The 25857-nt window shown below is 44.4% G+C and overlaps 1 protein-coding gene across 1 annotated transcript in view; it reads left to right on the top strand.

Moving 5' to 3' along the window:
• klf13 (Kruppel-like factor 13) overlaps positions 1-21720 on the top strand; it is a 31223-nt gene extending 9503 nt beyond the window's left edge. Inside the window, exon 2 of the mRNA XM_010888578.5 lies at positions 12904-21720. Coding sequence (XP_010886880.2) covers positions 12904-13250 — 347 coding nt within the window. The 3' untranslated portion in view covers positions 13251-21720. The remainder of the gene's footprint in view (positions 1-12903) is intronic.
• The last annotated feature ends 4137 nt before the right edge of the window (positions 21721-25857 follow it).

Below are 25857 nucleotides of genomic sequence, written 5' to 3'. Positions count from 1 at the left end.
TGCAGAACCACATACGCTGGCAGCACAGATGCAGACATGCAGTACACACCCACACACACACACACACACACACACACACACAGACAAACACACAGACACACACAAACACACACACCCACACACACATAGACACATGCAGACACACGCAAACACACACAGACAAAGAGCCCCTGATGCCAGCCTGTGTCAGGGAACAGGAAGCCTCTTATGCCTTCACAGGCCGGATGCCTTCACGCGTGGACGCCTTCACAGGGCGGACGCCTTCACGGGGCGGACGTCTTCACAGGCGGACGCCTTCACAGGCGGACGCCTTCACAGGGCGGAGGCAAACAGAAGCCAGGCGGTGTGAAACAGTAGCACATATCGTCTGAATGACACAGTCTGGCCGACACAGAGGGATCTTTCTGTCCTCTGGATCTTTGTATTTACCATGTAGTGGGACGGGACTCAGAGTCCTGGACTCATGCGCTCACACACACACACACACACACACACACGCGCGCGTAGGCGGGCTGTTTTACACACACACACACACACACACACACAGTAATGAATCAGATGGTCTGGGATCCATGTCACTGCGGAAGAAAGGGAACATTCAGCAGATGGAGGGGTGGTGGCGGACGGTGGGGAGTGCGGGACTAGGCTGGCCCTCATTGGAACCAACACCGCTGTGTGTCTCCTCCGAGCCAGTTTCACTAAAACCCCAGTGTTACAGAGGCAACTGGCTGCTGGGACTTGTGCCATTGTAGATCCGATGGCTCAGTTAATTGGACCTTTGTGCTGCCTGGCAACCACACCATGGTTGACAGTGTGCCACTTGCTGTGTAATTTGTTGCGCTTTAAGATGTTTGGGTTTAACGAGCATCAGGCTCCCCTACGAAATACTCTGTTAACGTTGTAGAACCCCGAGATTTGGCAAGCACACATTAGCTCTGTTTCAGTCGGTTCCTCACACTTCCGAAAATAAATGTGGTTCTAGGTCAATGCCCGAGGACTGTGACTCCTGGAAGAGAGCATCCACTGAAAAAATAAAGGTTAAATCAAAAATGTATTAATTAGTCAACCTGACCAGGGAGGAGCAACATCGTACAGAGTAGTGTATGGCAACTTTGGGTGTACTTCAGTTGGTAGAGAAACCTATGCCAGGGTTGTGGGTTTGATTCCCAAAGGGAAACACTTCAGACCAGATAATGAATAAGAAGGTTCTTTTAAATAGAGAAAAGAGCCATCCTTCTAAAACTACCACTATAAATTATCTTAGTGTGTGTTTATGTCACTCAACCCTCAAATGGCCCATGACCCATTCTCTGTCCTGACCCATAGTTTGAGAAACCCTGAGTTAGACTAAAGGGTTAATTCTATTTAGCGGTGAGGCTGTTCAGCAAGTTCTCATTGATTTTGCTCTTAAGTGGTTCTCGAATAAGTGCATGTGTTGAATGCCAGCCAGGAAGGGGAGACTGGGACGGTTGTAAACACGAGACATCTGGTATTGTTTACATCGTCTTGTTGTTTCTGTTGTTGTTAGTTGTGGTTCTCTCTGTTCTTTCCATGCTATTGTTGGTTATAGCTAGCTGTATACACAAAATATATCTATATTTTGTCGGTGATATAAACAGTACAGTATATGGTCTGTGGTTAAGCAGTTAGCACGAAAGACGAGCCCTCCTGCAGTTTTGTTTCGGGTCGTGTGTGAAGGCGAAGACGTGTTTGATTCCTCACTATGTCAGTAGGAATGCCTTGGTTGGGTTGACAACAGTGAATGTGTAACATGTTCCCTTCCCCGGAGGCACTGTCTGTTTCTATACCCAGCCTACTGGCATTACACCATTCATGATTCCTGTGACGCATACACGCGCACACACAACACACACAACACACGCACACACACAACACACACAACACACGCGCACACACAACACACACAACACACGCGCACACACAACACACACAACACACGCGCACACACAACACACACAACACACGCGCACACACAACACACACAACACACACAACACACGCGCACACACAACACACACAGCACACACAACACACGCGCACACACAACACACACAGCACACACAACACACACAACACACGCGCACACACAACACACACAACACACGCGCACACACAACACACACAACACACGCGCACACACAGCACACACGCACACACAACACACGCGTGTACACACGCGCACACACAACACACACAACACACGCGCACACACAACACACACAACACACACAACACACGCACACACACAACACACACAACACACGCACACACACAACACACACAACACACGCGCACACACAGCACACACGCACACACAACACACGCGTGTACACACGCGCACACACAACACACACAACACACGCGCACACACAACACACACGTGCACACACAACACACACACACAACACACGCGTGTACACACGCGCACACGCAACACATGCGCGTACACACAACACACAGTGCCATCCCCCTCACTGTGAGACATAATAAGGACACTGCAGTGAGAGATTGAAGGAGTCAAAGACTCACAGAGATTCTTTGTGTCTGTTTGTGTGTGTGTGTCTGACTCACTGAAGTCTTCTCTGGTTCACCCACACCATCACTTTAACACGATGTAGCAGATAGAAACACATAATTCACAAAGTTTAGTACTTGAATGCCAGGAAGGCCTATTGTATCGTTGTACTGCAAACAAGCTAACAACAGACCCCTCACAGTCTAACATTACTGTAACAGACCCAGCACAGTCCAACATTACTGTAACAGACCCCTCACAGTCTAACATTACTGTAACAGACCCCTCACAGTCCAACATTACTGTAACAGACCCCTCACAGTCCAACATTACTCTAACAGACCCCGCACAGTCTAACATTACTGTAACAGACCCCGCACAGTCTAACATTACTGTAACAGACCCCTCACAGTCCAACATTACTATAACAGACCCCTCACAGTCCAACATTACTGTAACAGACCCCGCACAGTCTAACATTACTGTAACAGACCCCTCACAGTCCAACATTACTGTAACAGACCCCGCACAGTCTAACATTACTGTAACAGACCCCTCACAGTCCAACATTACTATAATAGACCCCTCACAGTCTAACATTACTGTAACAGACCCCTCACAGTCCTACATTACTGTAACATAACCTGCACAGTCCAACATTACTGTAACAGACCTGTCACATTCCAACAACATTACTGTAACAAACCCCTTGCAGTCCAACAACATTACTGTTACAGACCCCTCACAGTCTAACAACATTACTGTAACAGACCCCTCACAGTCCAACAGTATTACTATAACAGACCCCTCACAGTCCAACATTACTGTAACAGACCCCTCACAGTCCAACATTACTGTAACAGACCCCGCACATTCCAACATTACTGTAACAGACACCACACAGTCCAACAACATTACTGTAAAAAAACCCTTGCAGTCCAACAACATTACTTTAACAAACCCCTCACAGTCCAACAACATTACTGTAACAGACCCCTCACAGTCCAACATTACTGTTACAGACCCCTCATAGTCTAACAACATTACTGTAACAGACCCCTCATAGTCCAACAACATTACTGTAACAAACCCCTCACAGTCCAACAACATTACTGTAACAAACCCCTCATAGTCTAACAACATTATTGTTACAGACCCCTCACAGTCCAACAACATTACTGTAACAAACCCCTCACAGTCCAACAACATTACTGTAACAAACCCCTCAAAGTCTAACAACATTATTGTTACAGACCACTCACAGTCTAACAACATTACTGTAACAGACCCCTCACAGTCTAACAACATTACTGTAACAAACCCCTCACAGTCCAACAACATTACTGTTACAGTGCTGATATGTATCCAGTTTCTCAAATGTAATATTCTGTGTGCTTTGTAATGTCAGCATGTTCTCCTCTATATAAAGTGCTATTACAATCTACTTTTATAGGCTTCATAGACTTATGCAGGATGTCTGACGTGGCTGGGTGTTTAACTCTATCTTTTGGGAGATTGCTCTTCAGTCTCAACAGTAAGCCTTTGCTTGGAGCTGACTCCAAACCTCCAACGACCCGAAGATTACAAGTGCACCCTTCATTTAGTGAACGGCTCCGATGCTGGTCTGTAATCTTTTAACCTTCTCTGAACTTGGAGCTTGTTGCTGGATGATTATCATGGACATTCCGATTTAAATTTGATGTCATTTAACAGTAAAGTATTTTAATTGGCTAAACTATGTCGACATACCATTGAACTCCATACAGATGGTTTGACAGTGTGGCGTCCTGTGCTACTTCCTGTGCTACTTTACCTCCTATGGTCTGACTGGCCTTACAACCTGGGTCACGTTCTACATTCTGTGCTCTACTTCCCAATATGGAAAATATGGAAATATGTTTGTTTTACTTTGCCCAAAAATATATTTTCGGAATGCAGAATTATGTATTTTTCTTTCATCCCTTTTGTTTGATATTAGAATAAAATATAAGTTTACATGGGCACTGGTCAAAAATAGCTCACTAAGTATGGAATAGAGTGCTATTTGGGACGAACACAGCCTCTCAGTGTTAATTAGGGCATTTAAATTAGACATCTTCTGACATAATGATGAGTTAGGCTTATGGAGAGATTCTGCTGTTTGGCCATGGTAGAGTTAATAAGATACTAGACACACACACACACACACACACGTACGTATTACGCATATATCTAAATGTAGACTTGATTGCACTTAACAAATATATTTTTACAAATCAAAACCTGGAAAAGCCTAACCATAAACCTAAACGTTAATGCCTAACCCAAATTCTAACCCAAATTCAAACCATAACCTTGTAATAACCTAACACGTAAGCCAAAAGTGTTTAGCTTTTTCCTAAATAGGAATGTTTCTGTCCCCATTCATACCGTAAAACCTGTTCACGCACACACACTTTACACAGACAACACACACAGACTGGTTTTTGTGAAATGTGGGGACCAGAAAAACAAAATTCCATGCTCCCTTGCCCTAACCTTAACCCTAACCTTAACCCTAACCCTAACCTAACCCTAACCTTACCTAACCCTAACCCTAACCTTAACCTCAAGAAAGTAACATTTATGGCTAAACTTTACCTAGACATAATGCCTAACCTTAACCCTAAACTTAACCAACAACACCTGGACCTTAAAGAAACCCCAATTCTAAGTCTAAAGTTTGACCCTAAAACTTAACCCTGAGCCAGAAAATGACTTTTGAAATGTGGGGACATGAAAAATGTCCCCACAAGTCACCTTGTTCAGGTTTTAGTATAGTTATGGGGACAAAATGTCCTGACAAGTCACAAAAACAAACATACTCACTCAAATACACTAACATACACACAGACATACACACACACACACACTTAAATATACGCACACACTTACATACACACACTCACTCACACACACTAACATACACACACACACACACTTAAATATACACGCACACTTACATACACACACACTTTACACAGACACTCACACACGCTAACATACACACAGACCTACATACACACACACACACACACACACTGAAATATACACACACATTTACATACACACACACTTTACACAGACACACACTATACACAGACACACACTCACTCACGCACACTAACATACACACAGACATACACACACACACACACACACACACACTTAAATATACACACACACTTACATACACACACACACTTTACACAGACACTCACTCACACACACTAAAATACACACAGACCTACATACACACACACACACTGAAATATACACACACACTTACATACACACACACTCACTCACACACACTTACATACATACATTTCAGGCTTGAGAATGGCAAGGCCGGGGGTGATCAGGGAGGAATTCATCTGGGGCAGTCTTAGAATGAACACATTGACCCACTTCCATGGTAACACTCTTACATCAGGATGTGTGTGTCTAAGTGTCTGTGTGTGTTTTTGTGTGTTTCCGCGGGTGTTTGCGTGTCTGTTGCGTGCCTGCCTGCCGTGGCATAGATCCAGAAAAGGGCCTCTTATCAGGCAGTTAAGACGTCATCAAGGAGCCTTGTTCTCTAATGACAAGGAAAACATAAAACAAACACACACTTAAAGGGACCTCGCACAAACACGCATATATGTCGAACTCAAACAAACACACACCTACAGTGAACTCACACAAACACACAGGGAACATACACAAACACACACACACACTCTCACAGAGGTCACACAAGGCAATGTATGTGTTTCTAGAAGGTTGTTCGTTTGTCAGGGGTTGGCCAGCAACGTGTGGAAGCTGCCTGGTACTCTGCTGATCCATTTGTCCTGGACCCTGTGGCCCCAATGGCCTTGCCTGGCCCCAAAGGGCACCCTATTCCCTGCAGAAGTTACACCACTCCAGACCAGATTCCTAGTGCAAAAGTACTGTGTTTCCTTTGGGGCTCCCCCCCCACCATTCCCTCCTCAAGGACAAAGAGAGCTGTTCTGATCTGCTGTCTGTACCATCCTGACCAGTAAACAATAGTCCTTGAGTGTGTGAGCGTGTGTCTGTGTGTGTTTGTGCGCGCAAGCGTGTGCGTTTGTGTGTGTGCGCGCGCGCGCATGCTCGTGAGTGTGTGTGCCTGTGTTAGTGTGCGTATGTGCGCATTCTTGTCTTGTCGCCGAAACAGCTATCCCCATCCCGCTCTGATTGTGTGTAATTACGACAGGGAAGATCGCCTACTGTTAGCCTGGGACATTTCCCGCTCGTTGGCTTTTATTGTTAGCCAGTTGTTCTGAGGCAATAACACTTATGATCTGGGCGGAGTGGAGCCACAGTGGAGAGATAGGCAATGGCGCCTTAGTCCCTACGTGCCGCACTGCTTTTCATGGAGCCCTATTGGAAAAGTAGTGCACTACATGGAGGAATGGGGTGCCATTTGGGACTTGGGTACAATGTGGCATGGAGGCAGGGCAGAACAAAAGTCAGTAGTTTAGCGCGTGCCGAGCGCTGCCAGCGCCCTCCTTCTTTCCAGAACCGCAGCCAGAGTGGGAGTGGTGTGCTGCTCTCTGTTTGGGTTTGACTGCTCCGGGTCTGGAGCCAGTTGGCTGCCTTTGCCTGGGTGTGTCCTGCTTTGTGGGTGTGTCCTGCATTGTGGGTGTGCCTGGCCCTGTGGGTCTGTCTGGTCAAGTGGGTGTGTCTGATCATTTTGCATTCATGTTTTTTTTTGTCATTTAGCAGACACATTATCTGTAGCCACATATGGGAGTTAGGATTGCTCCTGTATGTCCTAAGATGTGTCATTTGGCCTTGCTCAGGGGTAAATGCCTGCTATTTGACCTTGTCTGCTGGGGAATTCAAATCACTGACCTTGCGGGTTCTGGCCCAATGCACTAATCACTAGGGTGTCTGACTGTGTGGGTGTGTCTGACTGTGTGGGTGTGTCTGACTGTGTGGGTGTGTCTTATTGTGAGGGTGTGTCTGACTGTGTGGGTGTGTCTGACTGTGTGGGTGTGTCTGACTGTGAGGGTGTGTCTGACTGTGTGGGTGTGTCTGACTGTGTGGGTGTGTCTGACTGTGAGGGTGTGTCTGACTGTGTGGGTGTGTCTGACTGTGTGGGTGTGTCTGACTGTGTGGGTGTGTCTGACTGTGAGGGTGTGTCTGACCTTGAGGGTGTGTCTGACAGTGAGGGTGTGTCTGACCATGTGGGTGTGTCTGACCATGTGGGGTTTTCTGACCATATTGGTGTGTCTGGCCGTGTGGGTGTGTCTGACCGTGTGGGTGTGTCTGACCCTGTGGGTGTGTCTGACCATGTGGGTGTGTCTGACCAGCTGGGTTTTCCGGACCATATGGGTGTGTCTGACTGTTTGGATGTGTCTGGCCTTGTGGGAGTGTCTGACCATAGGGGACTGTCTCCCCGTCTCGCCACACTCATGTTGGTTCCAGGTCTCTATATCCACAGATGAAGAACACCCTGTACTTAAAGTAATGAGCCCCTTGTCCCTGTAACTCTGGAGTTACCAGTCATAACTCATAACCAGCAGAGTTGGGAAAGCTACTTTGAAAGGAAGGTTTACCAAGATACTAATTACTTCACACCTAAAGAAGTTAACAAGCCTTTGAAATGTGTAGTTTACTTTTCTAAAATGACTTTCAAAATGCAAATACGCTTTAAAAACAATGAAAGGGGGGAAAGATCAAAATGTATAATATAGACATTTAATAAATAATACAATAAGAATAAAATGCAATAAACTCATGGAAACATAGCAGTCTAAGAGCTGTGCCACAGCATCATCCAGAGACCTAGATTATGGAACCCCGCACCCCCTTTATAACAGTGACAGATGTTGCTGAGTGGATTATCTGGCTAAAGAAAGATGTGAGCTGGGCAGATACGTGCTCATACGTGCTGTGGAATAACGCACAGAGCTGTTGCCAGGACAATGCTGTGTGTTCAGATGAATAAATGGGATCATCGTGTCCCTCATTCCAACCAGGTTTCATTCCTGTCTCGTTTCTGTGTTATCTCGTGTGTCCCCATTGCTCCCAACCATGTGTCAAGCCTGCGGAGCAGATTTCCCAGAAGTACACGGTTAATTCCAGATAACCTGCTCATTCTCTCCTGTGTTTTCCAGTAGTCTTCTGACCAGAAAACAAACAAACATGGAATTACGTAAAAATTCCTGGAATTGTGCAACCTAGCGACCATGCTAACTTGGTAGTGTGTCCCGTGAGTCATGATATCATGATATCCCAGCAGTCCCGTCACCTCCCCCGAGACAGACACCTCAGAGAGGCTGTTGAATAATGAAGTTGCGTGCTGTTGTGTAACCTATTCCCTCCAGTGCACCTCTCCTGTATTACATCCCTATGGATAGGAGTGTTCTATGTAGTGGAGAAGGTGTCATTTGTCATTGGCGCCGGCATAAAAGATAGCTGGGTTTTTAAGGTCATCCGGAGCCCGCGTGTCACCTGTTACCTGTGCCTGCCGGTACGAGGGGGCGTGGTCTGATGTTCAAGTAATCACCTGATGGCTCTTTGTGTCGCCAGGATGAGTCAGGCCGGAGAAGCTTGGTGGCAGCTGGCATGACCAGTCGGCGCTGTGAGACGATGGCAGCTGTCCGTTGTGGAAGGAACAGAGAGATCGTGGACGTCTGAGCCTTACTGAAATGTGTGTGTGTGTGTATGCTTGTATTCTAGAGTGGGGTTTGTCTAAGGTTTTGGAGGGCTTTGGACCCCTGTAATGTGATTAAAAGTAGAGAACTTGAGTGAGATAAAGAAAATGCTGTCTATATAAAAATGACTATGACTTCTGCTGTTTTACTTTGACTACTGCTGTTTTGCTATGACCTCTGCAGTTTTACTGTGCCTTCTGCTGTTTTACTTTGACTTCTGCAGTTTTACTGTGCCTTTTGCAGTTTTACTATGACCTCTGCAGTGCGTGTCTGAACAAACCTGGTCTTGGGCGCTGGGAGGGAACATTTCAAAAGCCGACCTGCTGACAGCAAAGAGAAATTGCTGCAGCTTTTAATCTGATAACATTTTAGTCAACCAGTTTTTCATGACGCAGAGAGAAAACATACTTTTAAATTGTCATTTACAGTGAATCGAATGTCCCTTTGAGCCTTCTAGACCCATGTTGCCCAGGGGTTAAAAACATACGCTGTATTGTACACCCAGTAATTCCATGAATCCCTTAGCCAAAATCCATTTAATCTTGAGTTGTTGTCAGACTGAGAACCCCCTGGTCTTGAGAACATTTCTGAGCCTAGGGAGTCTAGCTTTGCCTTCCCTGATCCCTGTAACCTAGCAATGCAGTTGGCTGGGGACAGTTTTATCCCAAAAGACAGTGAAATAACAATATCCAAATGTGTTGGTCCGCTTATTTGGGTCTGCAGCTCAGATGTCAGGTAAGTTCATGACTTCAGATCGTGGTCTTGTCTAGCTCCCAAAGACAGCATATTATACATAAACCAAATGAATTAAGTCTTGTTCTCAGTCTGTTATGCTTAGCGTACAGTTTTATTTTCGATAATTTAAAGGCCTACATTATATACCTGATGGAATGGAGATTATCTGTTCGCTATTGTGTGCTTTGGTTCTAGCACAATCAGCACCTCATTCACTATCTAGTGGCGTAATTAGGGCGTGTAGGTCCAAAGTAGTGCAGAAAATAGGTTGCCATTTGGAACTCCGGCTATTAAGTGCTGAGCAGGAAAAGTAAAGTGGTGTTCTTTTGTTGTCTGCCATCTGGTCTCCTGTGGCACTGTGCTGAAACACAGTTTTACTGCCAAACGGGGAGGGGTGAGGGAAACCTGGGGAGGGTTGGGGCCAGGGCGGGGGTGACGTGTAAATAGGGGGGCTGCTTCTCCTGCACCGTGACAGTTGATAGGAGCGCGGCGGAACGGGATCTAGGAGCGCTGTGTCGCGGAGATCATTATCATGTGGGAGTGGAGAGAACCACTGAATTGCGGACCGGATTGAGGCTGAGACTGAGGTGGCCATGAACAAAACTCCATAAGAGACCATTTTAAACCTGCTATGTGAGATTTACTGCTGTAACTACAGGCCTACTGGCTGGAAAACCAGGCTTCATTGTCTACGTTTTCCCCCTTTGAAGAAGCATTCTGCATTTCTATCTACACATTTTAATCTGTCGTCCACACAACCTTTTTATGAGCATGGTTGTGTTTTTTTTCCCTTTAAGCAAGTTTCTGAAGTAAAAATGCTAAACCATTTCTGAGGTAATGTATATAGTAAAGGTTTTGTGGACTGCCTGTTCTCTCCGTGAGTAACACATGGCTTTTCATAACCCGAAACTACATTTCCCCTGATGCTTTCTCAGATAATGTCAGTCAGGAGACTGTACCAAGCTAGATGTGCATGCTAAGTATCGCCTGGGGTCACAGAGGACGTCAGTGAGACAACATTCCCCCTATTCAGTCAGGGTTTCTGTCCCAAATGGCACACTATTCCCTACACACTGTACTACTGACCACAGCCATGTGGGGAATAGGGTTAGGGCTGTGTTCCCAGCAGGTATCAGGGATGTAGTGTTTACAGTCGCTAGGGAGGTTACGTTCACTGTCATTGGCTCTTTGTCGTGAGGTCAACAAGAGTGCAGCAGTCAAAGGTCAGATCTCCAGGCTGATAAAAACTCCCCCAAATATAGTGCACCTTTACGAATTCTAACAGCCAACCAATCGGTTTTCTGCCTCCTATTTGTGAGGATTGTTTGACCAAATACAATTACACTTGTCCAAAAATGACAAAATGTCAGTATGCATGTAGATAAAAGCACTGAACTTGTACCTCACCTACTTAGATAATTGATGATTGGCTAAAGGAAATGGATAATGTTAGAAATCAGCCGTTTCTTATAGTGGTTGAAATAATAATCGCGTACTTGGTTGTCAAGGGAGAGAGTAATTCAATACTTTTTTACACCATTTCATAGTTGTTTTCATGATGTTACAGACTCGGTCTTACAAACTTGAGCTCATCTCACTTAATCTCAAATAACTTCCGGCTGTACCTCTTTATAGACATAGAGGACAGAATTACTGTAAGCCCATTGGCTGATTACTGTCATGGTTTGAATGAATTTGTTATCTGAACATAAACAAGCATACATTCATATACTTCAACAATGATAAGACGCTAGTTGGAGATTTATTATATAATTTAAGTGCAGCTTTTTATGTTATAATACATTGTTGTTCATGACAGTGTTCATCAGTAGCTTCTCTAATGTCTGAGATGTACAGTACGGTGGCTCAGGGTGGCTATCTTGGCCCAATACTTTTTAATAGTTTTAAAAATGACTTGCCACTTGTATTGCAAGAAGTTAGTATGTTGATGTTGGATGATTACTCACTCTACATGACAGCGTGGTGAGCAGTTAGCTCACTGAGACTCTTAACAAAGGGTTGCCGATAGTAACAGAGTCGATTTAAACAACAACCTGGTTCTACATACTGGTTCTAAAACTGAAAAGAGCCCTGTATTTGTTTGAAAACATTCTGTAGAACTGAAGCTCAACGAGAGTTACTCTTAAAGGGTGTGAGCATTGAGCGGGCCGAGGAGGCTAAACTCTGGGGGTTAACATTGAATCTGCAGTTGTCATGGTCAAATTAAATTGACAAAACGTGTCATGAATAGATGTTCTGTGTCAGTTGTTCTAGTTATTCAGGCTCGTTCTTGCCACAGGATTCTCAGGGTTCCCCGGAGACAGACGGTTTCTCTTCTGTGTTTTGGGAGAAATATCACTGTAACATGTTACAAATCCCAAAAATATGTTTTTTCTACAAATAAAAAAAACTCAGATACCCATATATACCCAACAAAGCATTCTACCAGGGGTCTCTTCACAGTCCTCAAGTCTAAAACAAACTCATGGCACTGCGCATTATTGCATAGAGCAGTGATAATTTTAAGCTCTCTTCCATCAGCAAAAGGACCTTTGAAAGACTATCGAAACAAAAACCTCATGGCACAATAAGACACTGTGAAGAGATAAACACACAACATCTATTTTAAGTAGAATTTGTTTTGTTATTTTTTTTTATATGTTTTCTGTGAGTGGGGATACAACAGCACACACAAATATGCACACAAATTAGCCAATCAGATGGCAAATCCAGCCAATCCCCTGAAATCTCCATCTGCATTAAGGAGACGTGGTGGGTAGACGTTATCCTAATCAACATACACAACACCGCCAGCTGTGTGTCGTGTTGTACTGCGCAGGCCTGTATGTCTTGTCTAGTTTGTCGTTCAGTCACGTTTTCCTTGCGCCAGGCGTGACTCCTAACTTCGCAGTGACATTGATCCAGTCTCTCCTTGTCGTCATGTTTCAGGTGAGCGTCCGTTCCCTTGCACCTGGCCTGATTGCAACAAGAAGTTCGCCCGCTCCGATGAGCTGGCTCGCCACTACCGCACCCACACCGGGGAGAAGAAGTTCGGCTGTCCCCTCTGCGAAAAGCGCTTCATGCGGAGCGACCACCTGATGAAGCACGCCCGCCGCCACTCTGAATTCCAGCCCGCCATGCTGAAAAGGCCGTACAGCTGCGGAGGCGGGATGGGTGTGGTTGGTGGTGGCACGCACCCCGGATCGCTCAGCGACTACAACAGCCGCTCCGACGCGTCCAGTCCCACCCTGAGCCCCACCCCCAGCCCCACCCTCAGCCCAGCTAACTCGCCTTAAAGCACGCCTCCAGCACTTTCAGGCTCCGCCTCCGACGCTCACATAGACCCCCCCCCCCCCCCCACACACACACACACAAGACACACCCACAGACCGGACACACCCCCAGACAGGACACACCCCCAGTCTCTTTCAGACCTTCTCCACTGCAGGGTTTGGGTTTTCCACCGGGTTCCCATGGAAAGTCTCAGTCCACTCTGGTGTTTCAATGGATGTAGCCTATATGAGCCGTAACAGTGGACAAAGGAAGGGATCCGCTGAAGGGACATAACCCAGTTTCACTGAGTCTTTTTTACCATGACAGTGGTGGTAGAAGGGAACCTGTCAAGGGAACGGATCACCTGTACCTTGTTCTAAAATCTAAATTCTGACTTCAGTGGGACCACACCCACACACCCCCAGCAACCACTCTGATTGGTTCCTTTGGTCAGTAGGGTCCTAACTAGGACCTCCCATTACGTGTATTGCACAGTTTCCTAGCTACCTTTGCCAATGCTTTGTCTGCTTGCTGTACAGTACTGTCTTGTACAACATTTACTATACTGCCTATTGTATTCTAGTGCAATCATTTTAGTAGAAAAAGACAAAAAGAATGCCTCAGATGGCGATATTTCCGTAGTATAGAAATGTTTATGTACAGTTTGTTTTTAAAGCCTCTCGTCAGATTGTTAAGATTGTTTCATTTAATTTCTGGTTCCTAAAGTTAAACAGAATCTGTTGAGTAAGACGTGATTGAATGGGATGCTAAATGAAATGGCTATGGGGAACACATTTACAGCTCAGGATTCTAAAGTAGTTTATTTCTTTATCCATTTAACTTGACTGCACAATACAGACATCACTTTACCCTGAAATTCAACCCATGTTGAATCTTCTGTCCTGCTCAGGGAAGGCCTTGATAGCTTGAAAGAATGAACAAAATGAAGACATCCAAGCACACGCAGACTCACACACACACACACACACACACACACACATACACGCACACACACAGATGAACCAGCCTTACACTCAAATGTAATTGCTATCCTCTCCTCATAGATACAAATTTGTGTTTTCACAGAGAAACATTGGAAATAGTCATTCTAACAGTTGTATTTCATTTATATCGTGACGACATGAGAGCAAATAGGAACAGTTCTTGGACTGAAAGCCATTCTACTAAACATAGTAGTTGGACACTGAGCTGCTCCATGCCCATATCTCTGACGTCCGTTTCCTACATCAGCCATTTCTAACATATTTCAGCCCATGGTCTCAGCACTCTAGTCAGGCACCGCCTGCAGATGGGCTAGGGGCCCTGGATAGGAGCTGCATGACTGTGTCGGGGAACCACAGTAACAGGAAGTCGTGTGTGTGTGTGACACATAAAGCGTCTTCAAAGAAGAGTGTGTAGTAGAGCGCCCCGTCAGATATGATCTTTCATAACCTCAGTCGGCAAAGGTGTGTGGTTGCTTCCCTTGTCATCTCTGACACCTCGAACCAATGTGATTGCACAAATGCGTCAGATGCTTGATGATGTTTGTCGCATCTGTAGTGTCCCTGGTTTCCAGTAGATCAGTGGCTCCCAACCATTGTGATTCTGTAGTAGGGCAAATCATGTCTGAGATTTTAAAGTGGAAATTACAAACACTTGATTCTTCTTTAAACCTGGAATGCACTGAAGGTCTGGAATTGTCACCTGTGTAGGTAAAGTTCTGCGATGACTGGATGATCAAATTGAGATGTAGCATCTGTGGTGTAGACAGAGATTAGCAGGGTGATTATAAGAATCCCTATAAGAACTGTTGTGGTATAATCAAAAAACTATCTATCCCTGGTAATCTGTTAAAGGAAACACCCACTGAGATCACATTGAGAACCTGTAAACTGGCTCACCCCCCTCTCAGCTCCTAAATGTCCCTGAGAAAGCTTGACAGGCATCAAGGAAAGGCATGTTGAGAGACGTCCATTTCTTTCGGTTTGGATCCGTTTAATCCTGACACTGCACCCCTCGGTTACCTCAGAATGACGCACTGAGAATGGACTTACTGAAGCTCGACAGGCGTTGAGGGAACAGTATAGGCACTCGTGGCGGGAAACACCAGTTGATAGTCTGGGTTAATCTTGAGTAATGTGACGTACAGAAACTTGACATAGTCACGCAGGATGAACAGTGCCAAGGAGTGAAAATCTCCTTATGAATGTAGCGGTTAAACAAGTCATGTGGTGGGTTGCCTGCAGATGCACTGAGAATTCTTTCCTCAGCAGTTGTTCTCTCTCTCAAACTTGACGATCCGATTGGCCTCCACGTGAAGTCGTAGGTTTCATAACTAGGCCTTGTCTCAAGTGGCGCACTGTTCCTATGTACTGCACAACTTTAGAACAGGCTCTGTGCAAAAGTCCTGCACTTAGCTGGTGCTATGGTGTCGTTTTGGGTGTGGACTTACCTGTAGTCTACCACTAAAACTGTCTCTAGCCTGCCTCTGATTCACAACATTCTCAAACCCCGTGCTCGGTTTATAGCCGTGTAAAGTCGCGTTGACTTCAGTTAGCTGTAGGAAGCAGATTACCTCAGCATGTTCTTTACAGCTGCTTTAGCGCTATCTCATCACTATAAACAGACTGTGGACTCCCTCTCATAAAGATGTTGTTATATTTTACGGCGTTTCCCTGTGATCGTACTGATGAAAATAAAAGATGGCATCCCAAATGCCACTCCATGCCCTAACTAGTGCAAACCTTGGACCCGAGCTCCGTTGGGCCGGGTCGAAAGTGGCGTAGCATGTTGTGAGTGAGGCGTCAGCTGAGACGTGACCTCACTGCCGATTGCTTTTTTTGCTTTCTACAGAACTACGGGCGGGTTTCCATGCTCCGTCGGCAACGTTTCTTTGTCCACCAACGAAATGTTCAGGAATAGTCGTCTTGAGAATAGAGGACCGAATTAGCTTTCAGGAAAGTGGTGCTTATGTCTTCACTCAGTATGAAAAGACGTACTGTAAATTATGGCCAGGCTAAAATAATGCTCCCGTGTTCAAAATAGTCTGAGGGGTTTCTGCTTCCTCTTGTATAAATCTTGTTTAGGGTCTTAGCTTAGCTCCGTGGTCTAAGCTGAGGTCCTTGGCTTGGGACTGGTTGCATGCCTCAGAGTTGGCTTTCAGTAAAAGGCTAACCTCTCACACACACACACACACACACACACAAGCACAAGCACACGTACACTTTTACTTACATATAGACACACGCACATACATACACACACACACAGGCTAGCACACACAAACACACGCACACCCACCCACACACGCAGCTCATCACACACGGAGACGAGTGAGTCCAGCTGGAGGGAGTTCTACGAACGCTTCATAGGAGGAAGGAAACAGGTGCCGGGCCTGTGAATGGACAGCCTTGTCCCCTTGACCCAGCCCCCCCCCCTCTCCCCCAGCCCATAGCCTCCCCATGGGCCTCTCTCTCTTCCCAGTCACCTAAAAGAAACCAGAATCAGCTTTTCTCCCTCGCCTCCATAAAAAAAACACCCCTTATGAAAACACACGGCATCACTCCTGCAGGCTGCCAGCTAGCCCAGCCATAAACCGCAGTGGAACAACTCTTAGAACTGTCCTTTAACCGTTTGAAGACGGCTGGTTCAGCCCACTGTGTCTGACTCATCACGGAATTCCGCGGTATACTAAAACCAGACAGAAGTGGAGGGACAGCCCTGTCGTGTTCCACAAATAACTTGTTTCATAAAGCATTAACTGAGCAAGGACATTTTTAAATGTATTTGTAGCTGCCAGGTACCTTTACAATTACATGGTCATCAACCAACTGGACTTTTCTGTCTTTCACATACAATATACACTGTGCACATTTAAAACTTTCCGCACTACTTTGTGGGATGCAGTCGTCCTATCGGTCTAATGCATTGTAAGGCCTCATCTCCAAACTAAACCCCTCCTTTCACAGTACCTCAGTTTGTTGTAAGTCGGGTCCGTCCGTTCAGTCAGAACGTGCCATATACCTCTTCATCTCCGGAAACAGTTTGCACAGTCAGACAGACATACAGTTTATCAGTCAATTCAGTTATGATTGTAGTTCTTTCATCTCTTCAGTCTAGGTCAGTGTCAGCATTCATTCAGGAAGCGGATCCTCTCATGCCGCTCCTTTTCCCTCTTTTCCAGTACACAATATTCCTTTTACTGGCCGTCTAACATAAGATGGTCTAACCTGAACAGTGGAAAAAAAAACAGTGAGGCAAAGAGATCCGTTTTGAAACATACCCCTTTGAAACTGAAGTCCCAGCTAGGTTGTGTAGAATTAACTGGGAGATGCCAGGTGTGTTTTTTGACCAGCGCTGTAGAGTTTGATTATTGTATTGACTAGACATTGGTTTGTTAGAGTTCAATCCTATTTTCTTGCTTTCTGTTATTAATAATGAGTATTTGATTTTTTTTTATTGAAACTGCTACGTTGATATTTTGTGTTTTGTACATTTCGTTATTATCACTGATGCGTGTCCACAGGTTCTTAATTGATTTGCTACATTATTAAATTGTTCTCATTCTTGATTGATGTTAAACATGATGTCAGAACATTTTTCATGGTTCCTTGGAGACTGTAAATCTTGTCTACTACACAAAGATAAACAAGTGATGTAGCAGGGACCTAATTCAGGAAGTTGTCATTTCAGAGGAAATTAAACCCAACTGTTCTGAACATTATTTGTCATCTCATACTCTTGCAGACACTGATGAGTAACCATAGAAACGACAGCTGTAAAATGCACTATCTCCCTGCAGCCTTTTATCTCGGCTGAGCATATTTTACAATTCAACATGTCCTCCGCCATGACTTTCAGAATATGCATTCTTGGCTTTTCAGAGTTTCTATCCAGGAGGTGAACACACAACGGCGAAGGTCAAACTCATGCCGCTAAAATAAATGACTGTGGCTCCCAAGAACTGGAGGAAACATTTATTCCTCTAAAAAAGACTTCAGGTTTATAATTTTCGCTACATGCAATGCTTTCATTTCTTCTTAGACCCCGTTTGGAGTTGAATATTAAGTAATTAGTCTACAGTCTCCACAATGGCTCTGTTGTTCTTTTGAGATTCTGGTGTATGACTGATTTCATAGGATTTAAATGCGTGCCAAAGGCAAACAAATCAAATTAGTAATCATTCCATAATAAACCCAGCTATATTAATCCTTGACGGTGTAGCACGAACACCATTTTACAATTCTGTTAGTCGCCAATGCCTGTGTGAGGACATTCAAACAAGATGCAGAGCTCAAATATGTAAAACGTTGCTCTTCACTGAAACGTGTTTACTTCAATCTCACTGATGACAGACTCATTGTCTCCTGTCATGTTCACAAGGTTGTATCTATAACAGTGTGTCCTGTTTCTGACATGGTCTGTGTTGCATAAACGTCTTAGATAAAAGGGTAAAAGCATTCTTGGTACCCATTATCGGGGGTTCTAGGTGGAACAATTCACAGGGGGTTCTATTAAGAGCCCTACCTAAGGGTTCTGCCTAGCACCAATGACGTTGGGGGGAAACCGAAGAACTCCATACGGCTCGACAAAGCGTCATTTTCCTCTCAGAATGTTACGCAGCCATAACAGCCATCAACTGTAGTAGAATGTCGACATGCTCTTTACAGGTGAATTCCTATTCCAAAGGACTTTAATGTTTTATTCATGCCATGTACTGCTTACTTATTATCAATCCAATTTATTTGATCCACCATCATTTAATGTATTGTATTTATTTTGAACTCTGTACTTTATTTTTGACTGTGATTCATGTTACCTTATAAGTAATAGATTCATTATCAACCTCTGCTCTCTTTCTTAGTTTGTTTAGTTTTTTTTTTTTTTTCTTTATAATAATGAATTTATCCCTAGCTAGCAGATTTATGCGCCGATCTAGTGGTGTTACTCTCTGGAAACAAGATGACAGTTGGTCATACTAAAGACATTCTCCGACCTCAGGAGTTGATTATCTGGAGATCTGTCATTCCGATACAGGGCTGTACATGATTAGGGAACTGATGTCCTTTAATAATGTCAGCCAACGATATAACAATAATTTTTTGTATGTCACATGATGTCAGACTTGGGTGGCGTCATAGCGTGGATTTATGTGGTTGTATTATTAGTCATAAACCACTTTCCTGATGTTCTATACCCACTCTTATAATCATAGTAACTGACAACAAGCCCCACAGCCCCTTCTGATAATAAATGTACTTGTTATTATAGAATTTGACAGCAAAGCCTACAGATATTACTGATAATCACCAAAGTCCTCAGGTACGGATGGTTGTTGATGATTACACGCCGCTTCGTTACAGCGTAATAACACAGAATGTCATTGCTATTACTGTGGCTTCACGGGCTTTTCCCAGTAGGTGTAGCTGTTTGAGACCATGCCACTCAGGCCCTGTTTATTCCCGCTTCCAACATGGGCCTTTTGTTCTGATCATGTCCAGATTTTGTCAGACAGTGATAACTCTGCGACATCAAAACCGAAATAAAACTCTGATGTTGACCTTTCTACTAGTCAGTTAAAGGGGCAATCAGCAGTTGATGCAGCAGTAAAAAATATTTTTACTTATCTGCCCGTTCACCAATGCCAACAACAACACATTAGCAATTTATTCATTTAATTGTAAAACCACACAGCTTTGCACGGAGTTGTTGGTTTTCAAGTCATGAATAGGCTTTTTCTCCACCTTGACAAATGTCATATTTTAAAGTAGATCTGGAATGGCGCCTTTGAATCTTGTCCATTTACAAATCGGATGACAGCGAGATAATATTTTGTAATTTTATTTATCATCCTCATCATCTAAACATTTGTACATTATCAGAATCTGGACAAGATCAGGAAAAACACACCATTGAACCAGGTATAAATGGGGTACCTGTGTGTGGGAACTTAATGAATGAAAGACATCAAACCATTTCTGTACGAGTGTCCAAAAATCCTGATTTTCAAATTAATAGAATTTTTCTTAAGTGGGTTCAGAACAATTTGCTCATGCTGAACAAAATGATCCTTCGGGTACAATAGCACCAGTCATTATACTACCATTGAAGTGAGGCTTTGAGAACTCACAAGATAACAGGAGGTCTGGGAAGACATGTTTCCCATATGTTCTAATGATGACCTTGTTGTGTTGCTTTTAGAGCTCAAGCAGTAGCATTATCCTTGGTCTTTACAACTTCATGATTTCGTATGCACTTCAGCAAGACACCGTCTCACTGACTAATGGTCTGATGTCCAATAATGACTGTGGTCTGAAACGGCACCCTGTGGTCTATAGTTCACTGGTCAAAAGCAGTGCACTTCTAAAATGAAATAGAGGTCCCGTTTCACGAGACTGATGTCCAGTGAAATTCGTCAACTAGGACTGCTGAAGTCTGTATGAGGGGTTACATTGTAGTTCCTCTGGACTCTTTTCGACTGGAACGGGTAGGAATGCTGTGGTTCTCCTCCTGGTTGGTCCGGATCTGTTGACACCTCGTTTGATCGGGCAGATGTACAAACAGCCGTGGCTGCCAGGAGAAATATGAGGCTTGAAGTTTTGATTCAGGTGAAAATAAATCTGAAATGAGGCTACGCCGCTTGGTTGGACAATGTGGCCCAGTGTAGCTACTAAATGATCCTCGTTGCTGGCCCGCCCGGGCTCAGGTGGTCACACGCCGAACGCCCAAAAGGTCAATGTGGTGGTGGGCGGGAAACACATTACGTCCGATACGACTGAATGGGCCTGTCGCCATCTGTCCTCGCCCATTAACTTATCAGAACTAACCGAACTGGTCTGATCCATTCAAGTCCGGTCCCTGCTTTCCTACTTTGCAAACCGTCAGTAGAACAATAACCCAAACCAGTTCTTCTACCGTCCCATTGTGATAACTTTTTTTGCAATTTCAGGAAGAAGCAGAGTTAAGTTTGTGCTTCTTGAATGGCTGAATACCCCGGGGTTTTTTGTGTGCATTGAGAAAGCCTGTTTCTACATTACCAATAGTTGCCTGTGGTAGAGTCGTTAGCCTGATGTCATCGCACCAGTGGTTGTAAATTAATATGAAATCTGTAGAATCTATACTTAAACTATGATCAAATTTGGCCAGTTTCCATGTTTGTCTTTGCCGACCACAGCTACGCTGCAATGTAACCATATGCAGCTCTAATAAAAAAACTGTGTGGAGGTATCCCGAGTGTGCAGGTTCATTTGTACATCAATGTACGCTTAAATATACAAATTATTGACGTGTCTGATGTTGTTCTCTCTGCTGTTCTTCACAATGTTATTTTTTACTCGGTAGATCCAAACACAATGATATTTTGTGACGACTGTGTCCTATGCAAAATACGAAAAATGAACAGGATTGTACAAAACAATGTTGTGCTGTCTTAACCTGTATGCATGAATTAGTGAAGTTTACATTTGGAAAATAAATTCGTAAATATGCATTTTTCTTATGTTGAAGTGTCTTTCTTGGATCATTGCTTGAATTGATAAATAAGCATTTCTCATGTGTAACAGTTTTATGGGTCCAATAATTCCTAGGTCAACACAGATCCTAAAATACACATATCACGTATAGCAGTCTCAACGCCCTGCCCAACATTTAGGTGTTCCTAATGGCATGTTACTCCCCACAGCGCCCCTATGGGTCGTTGACGGAAGTGCAGTGTGTGTAGAGAGTGGCATTTTGGATCTAAAGTTACCGATCATGTCTGGTATGTTCCGCTGTTAATAGGTGTGGAACTGCGTGTAGGTGTGTGTTCCAAGGTGTGTACTGGATGTGTGTGTGTGGGTGGGTGTGTGTGTTCCTAGGTGTGTACTGGATGTGTGTGTGTGGGTGGGTGTGTGTGTTCCTAGGTGTGTACTGGATGTGTGTGTGTGGGTGGGTGTGTGTGTTCCTAGGTGTGTACTGGATGTGTGCGTGTGGGTGTGTGTTCCAAGGTGTGTACTGGATTTACATGTACATTACATGAGATGTCCAGAAGTTCTCCCAAAGACATTAAAACCTGACAAACCAGTCCTGACAAGGGTTATTAGCCCCCACTTGGTAGAAGTTATGTTTCTTTTTAGGGTTAGACATTTGGGATAGCTTAACTTTAGACATAAAGATAAACATTTTCTTTAGACATAAAGAACATTTCAACACTACTGTTGTTTGCTCCTTGGGGTTTAAGGCTGAGTGTTTTGTAAAAGCACGTTGTGACAACTGCTGATGTAAAAATGGCTTTATAATTTTTTTTTTGATTGATTCAATTGCGTTATTGAGATTTGGATTAGAGTTTGGTCAAGGTTAGGTTAAGTTTAAGCATACAGGCTAGGTTATTGAGGTGAGGGTTAAGTTAAGGTCAGGGCTAGGGTTGGATGATATGGAACATGGATTTCAATATTTTTTCTGGTCCCCACAACGATAGAAATACATATACATTTGTTCCTACATTAAATCTGTTACACACCCTGTGTCACTGCCCTCCTCCTGACTTATTCATCTGTGGCAAACATCCTCAGGAACTACAAGCAGTGCCAGGAAAGTCTCCTGACCACATGACAAGGCCCAGAAAAAACACTGCCCCAGGACCGTCTCCTGACCACACGGCGAGACCCAGAGAAACGATGCCTGTATGGACCCCGGTCGAAAGCTGTGCTTGTGGTCTCACCCGCGGAACCTCAGACCATCAAGCTGAATCCCGATAATCATCACTCCCAGTTTCTGGCATTGAGCTGGAAAATATTCTATCCGTGCTGTAGAGTCCCAGGGCGAGGCAACCGGCCAATGTCAGTCTGAAAGAACTCGGTATCCTCCCCTCATCAGGTGTAGCCTTTCCGCTATCACGGCAGAGTTGTCAGAGGCCTGCAGGGGAAGGTGGTGAAGGGGGCTGGCATCGATGGATGGTCATTTCAGAGATGGTTATGGGAATACATCCCTGAATGTTTCCCGCTCAGCGATGCTCACGTGTGACCCCAGACGCTCCATTTTTAAATGGTTACATTTTAGTCATTTAGCGGACACACTGAGCCAGGGCAACTTCCGTTTGTAAGCCCAGCGGGAAGTAACATGAAGGAGAGGCTGGATCATTCTGCATAAGTTGCAGTGGTTTCCTGTGTGAGGTGAGGTCTTCGTCTACGAATGCTGTATATCTTCTGGGGAACTGGACGGGACTGAAAGAGAGATTACCCTCGAAAAGCAACGTCAGTAAACAGACCAAACAAAGACCAGGGGAAGTGTATTTCCTGGCCTTAGAGTAGGAAGGGACTGGGGTAGAATGAGGTCAAAAGAGGACAGGACTGGAAAGAAAGAGGTGGTAAGAAATGAATCAAAGGCAGACCTCGTGAGGTTGAAGTTGCCCAGTAATTAAAGTTTTGAGCTATCAAAATGGGAAATGAGCTTATGAACATTTATCAAGCTCATTATAGTCCCATTTAGATCCCCTGCTCTATCACAGCGTACAATTATAAGGCAGGATTTTTTTCTGACTGTCACCTTGGGTGCCCTTTTTATAATAGTTTTAACCCCTAAACACCAAAACCTTAGTACATTTGCCAGACATGTCAAGGAGGGGCCCTAACAGAGGCTTGGCAGGTGAGTAGGGCATGGCTGTCCAACTCATTACACGAAGGGCCAGTTACTTTCCTACAACAGTAGGCCTCATAAACATGCCCCTTGAACCAAACTGTCTATAACCTGCTCCCCACATACACACACAACCCTCAACTGGACAAATCTATAACCCCTCCCCCCACACACACACACAACCCTCAACTCAAATCTTGCACTTTTATTCATTCATTAATTCTCAATCTACTGTTTTTATGTTCAGTCCACTATTCTTACGATTTTTATTTCTTATGTACAAAATGGCTGTACCAATGCCAGAACCAATTCCTTGTTTGTTGTGAAACTTACTTGGCAATAGAACTCTTCCTGATTCTGGTGTCTGTGGTACACCCTTCTGTTGGATGGGCCACTTGAGGTGACTCATTACTGAGGAACTCCACTTACCTGGTTTTCCAAAGTACTGTTGATACCTGCTTCCTGAAGGGTCCTTTGTCTTGATTTTGTCGGCTACGCCCACATAATTTACACAGATGAATGAATAGGTACATTCTGACCAAGTTAAAAAAATAATAATAATCATGATTAATGATGTGTCCTCATATAAAGAAAAAAAAAGAAAAAACTGCGGACGCTGTCGTTGGACTCCAAATGCAAAGTGGACACCTTGCCCTGACCTCCATCCCTCCGGGAAACCCCCACATTGCCATCATTAAGTACCGTTCCAGTTTACCAAAGCTGCCCCCTCAGACACTTGATTTAGCTTGAGGTGATGAGCGTGTGACTTCACTCACTTTCAGGGTTGATTCAAGGCAAACGTCACATTGCCTAACGCCAGCGGTTTCAGATTTCATTTTAACCTCATTGGTCAGACTCCTCGTGGGGTGCATACCAAGTCAGTGAGTGTTGTGGCAAGGGGCTGAGTGTGTTGGGTTTAGGGGCGGACCGCCTTGCGTTCGTCCAGGGGTCGGGCCATCGTGGCATGATTTTGATGCCCCTGGCATAGGGTGCTGTGGTTCAACCAGCTGCTTTTTTTGGTTTTAAAATCGACAGTATTTCTGTAGAGTTTCTAGTGCCCTTTCTCCTCAACGATACCCTAGTGCTGGGAAACAGATATGCTCATAAATTCTAATCACCCTCTTTATCTCATTCTGGGAACAGATAAGAGATTGTTGGTAATATCTGTGTGGAAACCATGGTTGCATTAGATTAATATTGACTATATTGTCAAGTGGGGGCAGTGCATTTTCCATTCTGGTCACACTGTTCACAGTATCCTTGTCCAAGACTCTGTGAGACAGAGTCACAAGAACGAGTTGTAAGGACACATGAGGAAGGACACGTTCCAGACTTCCCAGTGGCACACTGAACTCTCTACGCATTTCTCTGCAACCCTTCACCTAAACGTTTACCACTGCTGTTCTTTTCACTTCCCAAGCCTCCCTCATTTTAAAAACACTTCTACTTCTATCGTGTCACATTTCACAATAAATACCAGTTGTGGTGACAACTCGGCGGGAAGTGTGATGTGACCGGTTTGTGAGAAGTGCCAGGGCAACTGGAAAACAAAAGTCATTATCTTTTTGGGGAGAATGACTTTTGGCCCCAAGTAGTCCATTGTGAAGGGATCAGGTTGTCATTTTAGATGTCAAATACAACGTGATTTAGTTTTAGTGTCCAGTGGAGAATGAAAACCATTGTTCAGACTGGTAAAGTTGGTTTCAGTGGTTGTGAACTGCTGCACCAGTTGAAGTAGACATTTGATTGGAGGAATGGGTCAGGGCAGGGCAGGGCTACTGCCAGCAATTCTGTTAGTCATCAAGCGTTACATATCGGGAGGTCTATGTGGTTGCTTCTTCTCTGTGTATAAGAGACAGGCTGGACCCCAGTTTGGTAGACTAGTTGGTTGGTATACCTACTGACCTCATGCTATCTCAGCATTTTGTATTGTATAGGTCAGAGTGCCTTCAGACTACATTTACTAGAAAGTAATATCAATAGAGAGAAAGAATAGGGCTGATAGCTGTTGCTGTCAGC

This window comes from Esox lucius, chromosome 2, assembly GCF_011004845.1.
Source record: "Esox lucius isolate fEsoLuc1 chromosome 2, fEsoLuc1.pri, whole genome shotgun sequence".
NCBI lineage: Eukaryota > Metazoa > Chordata > Actinopteri > Esociformes > Esocidae > Esox > Esox lucius.
This window is presented reverse-complemented; position numbering and strand designations above follow the sequence as displayed.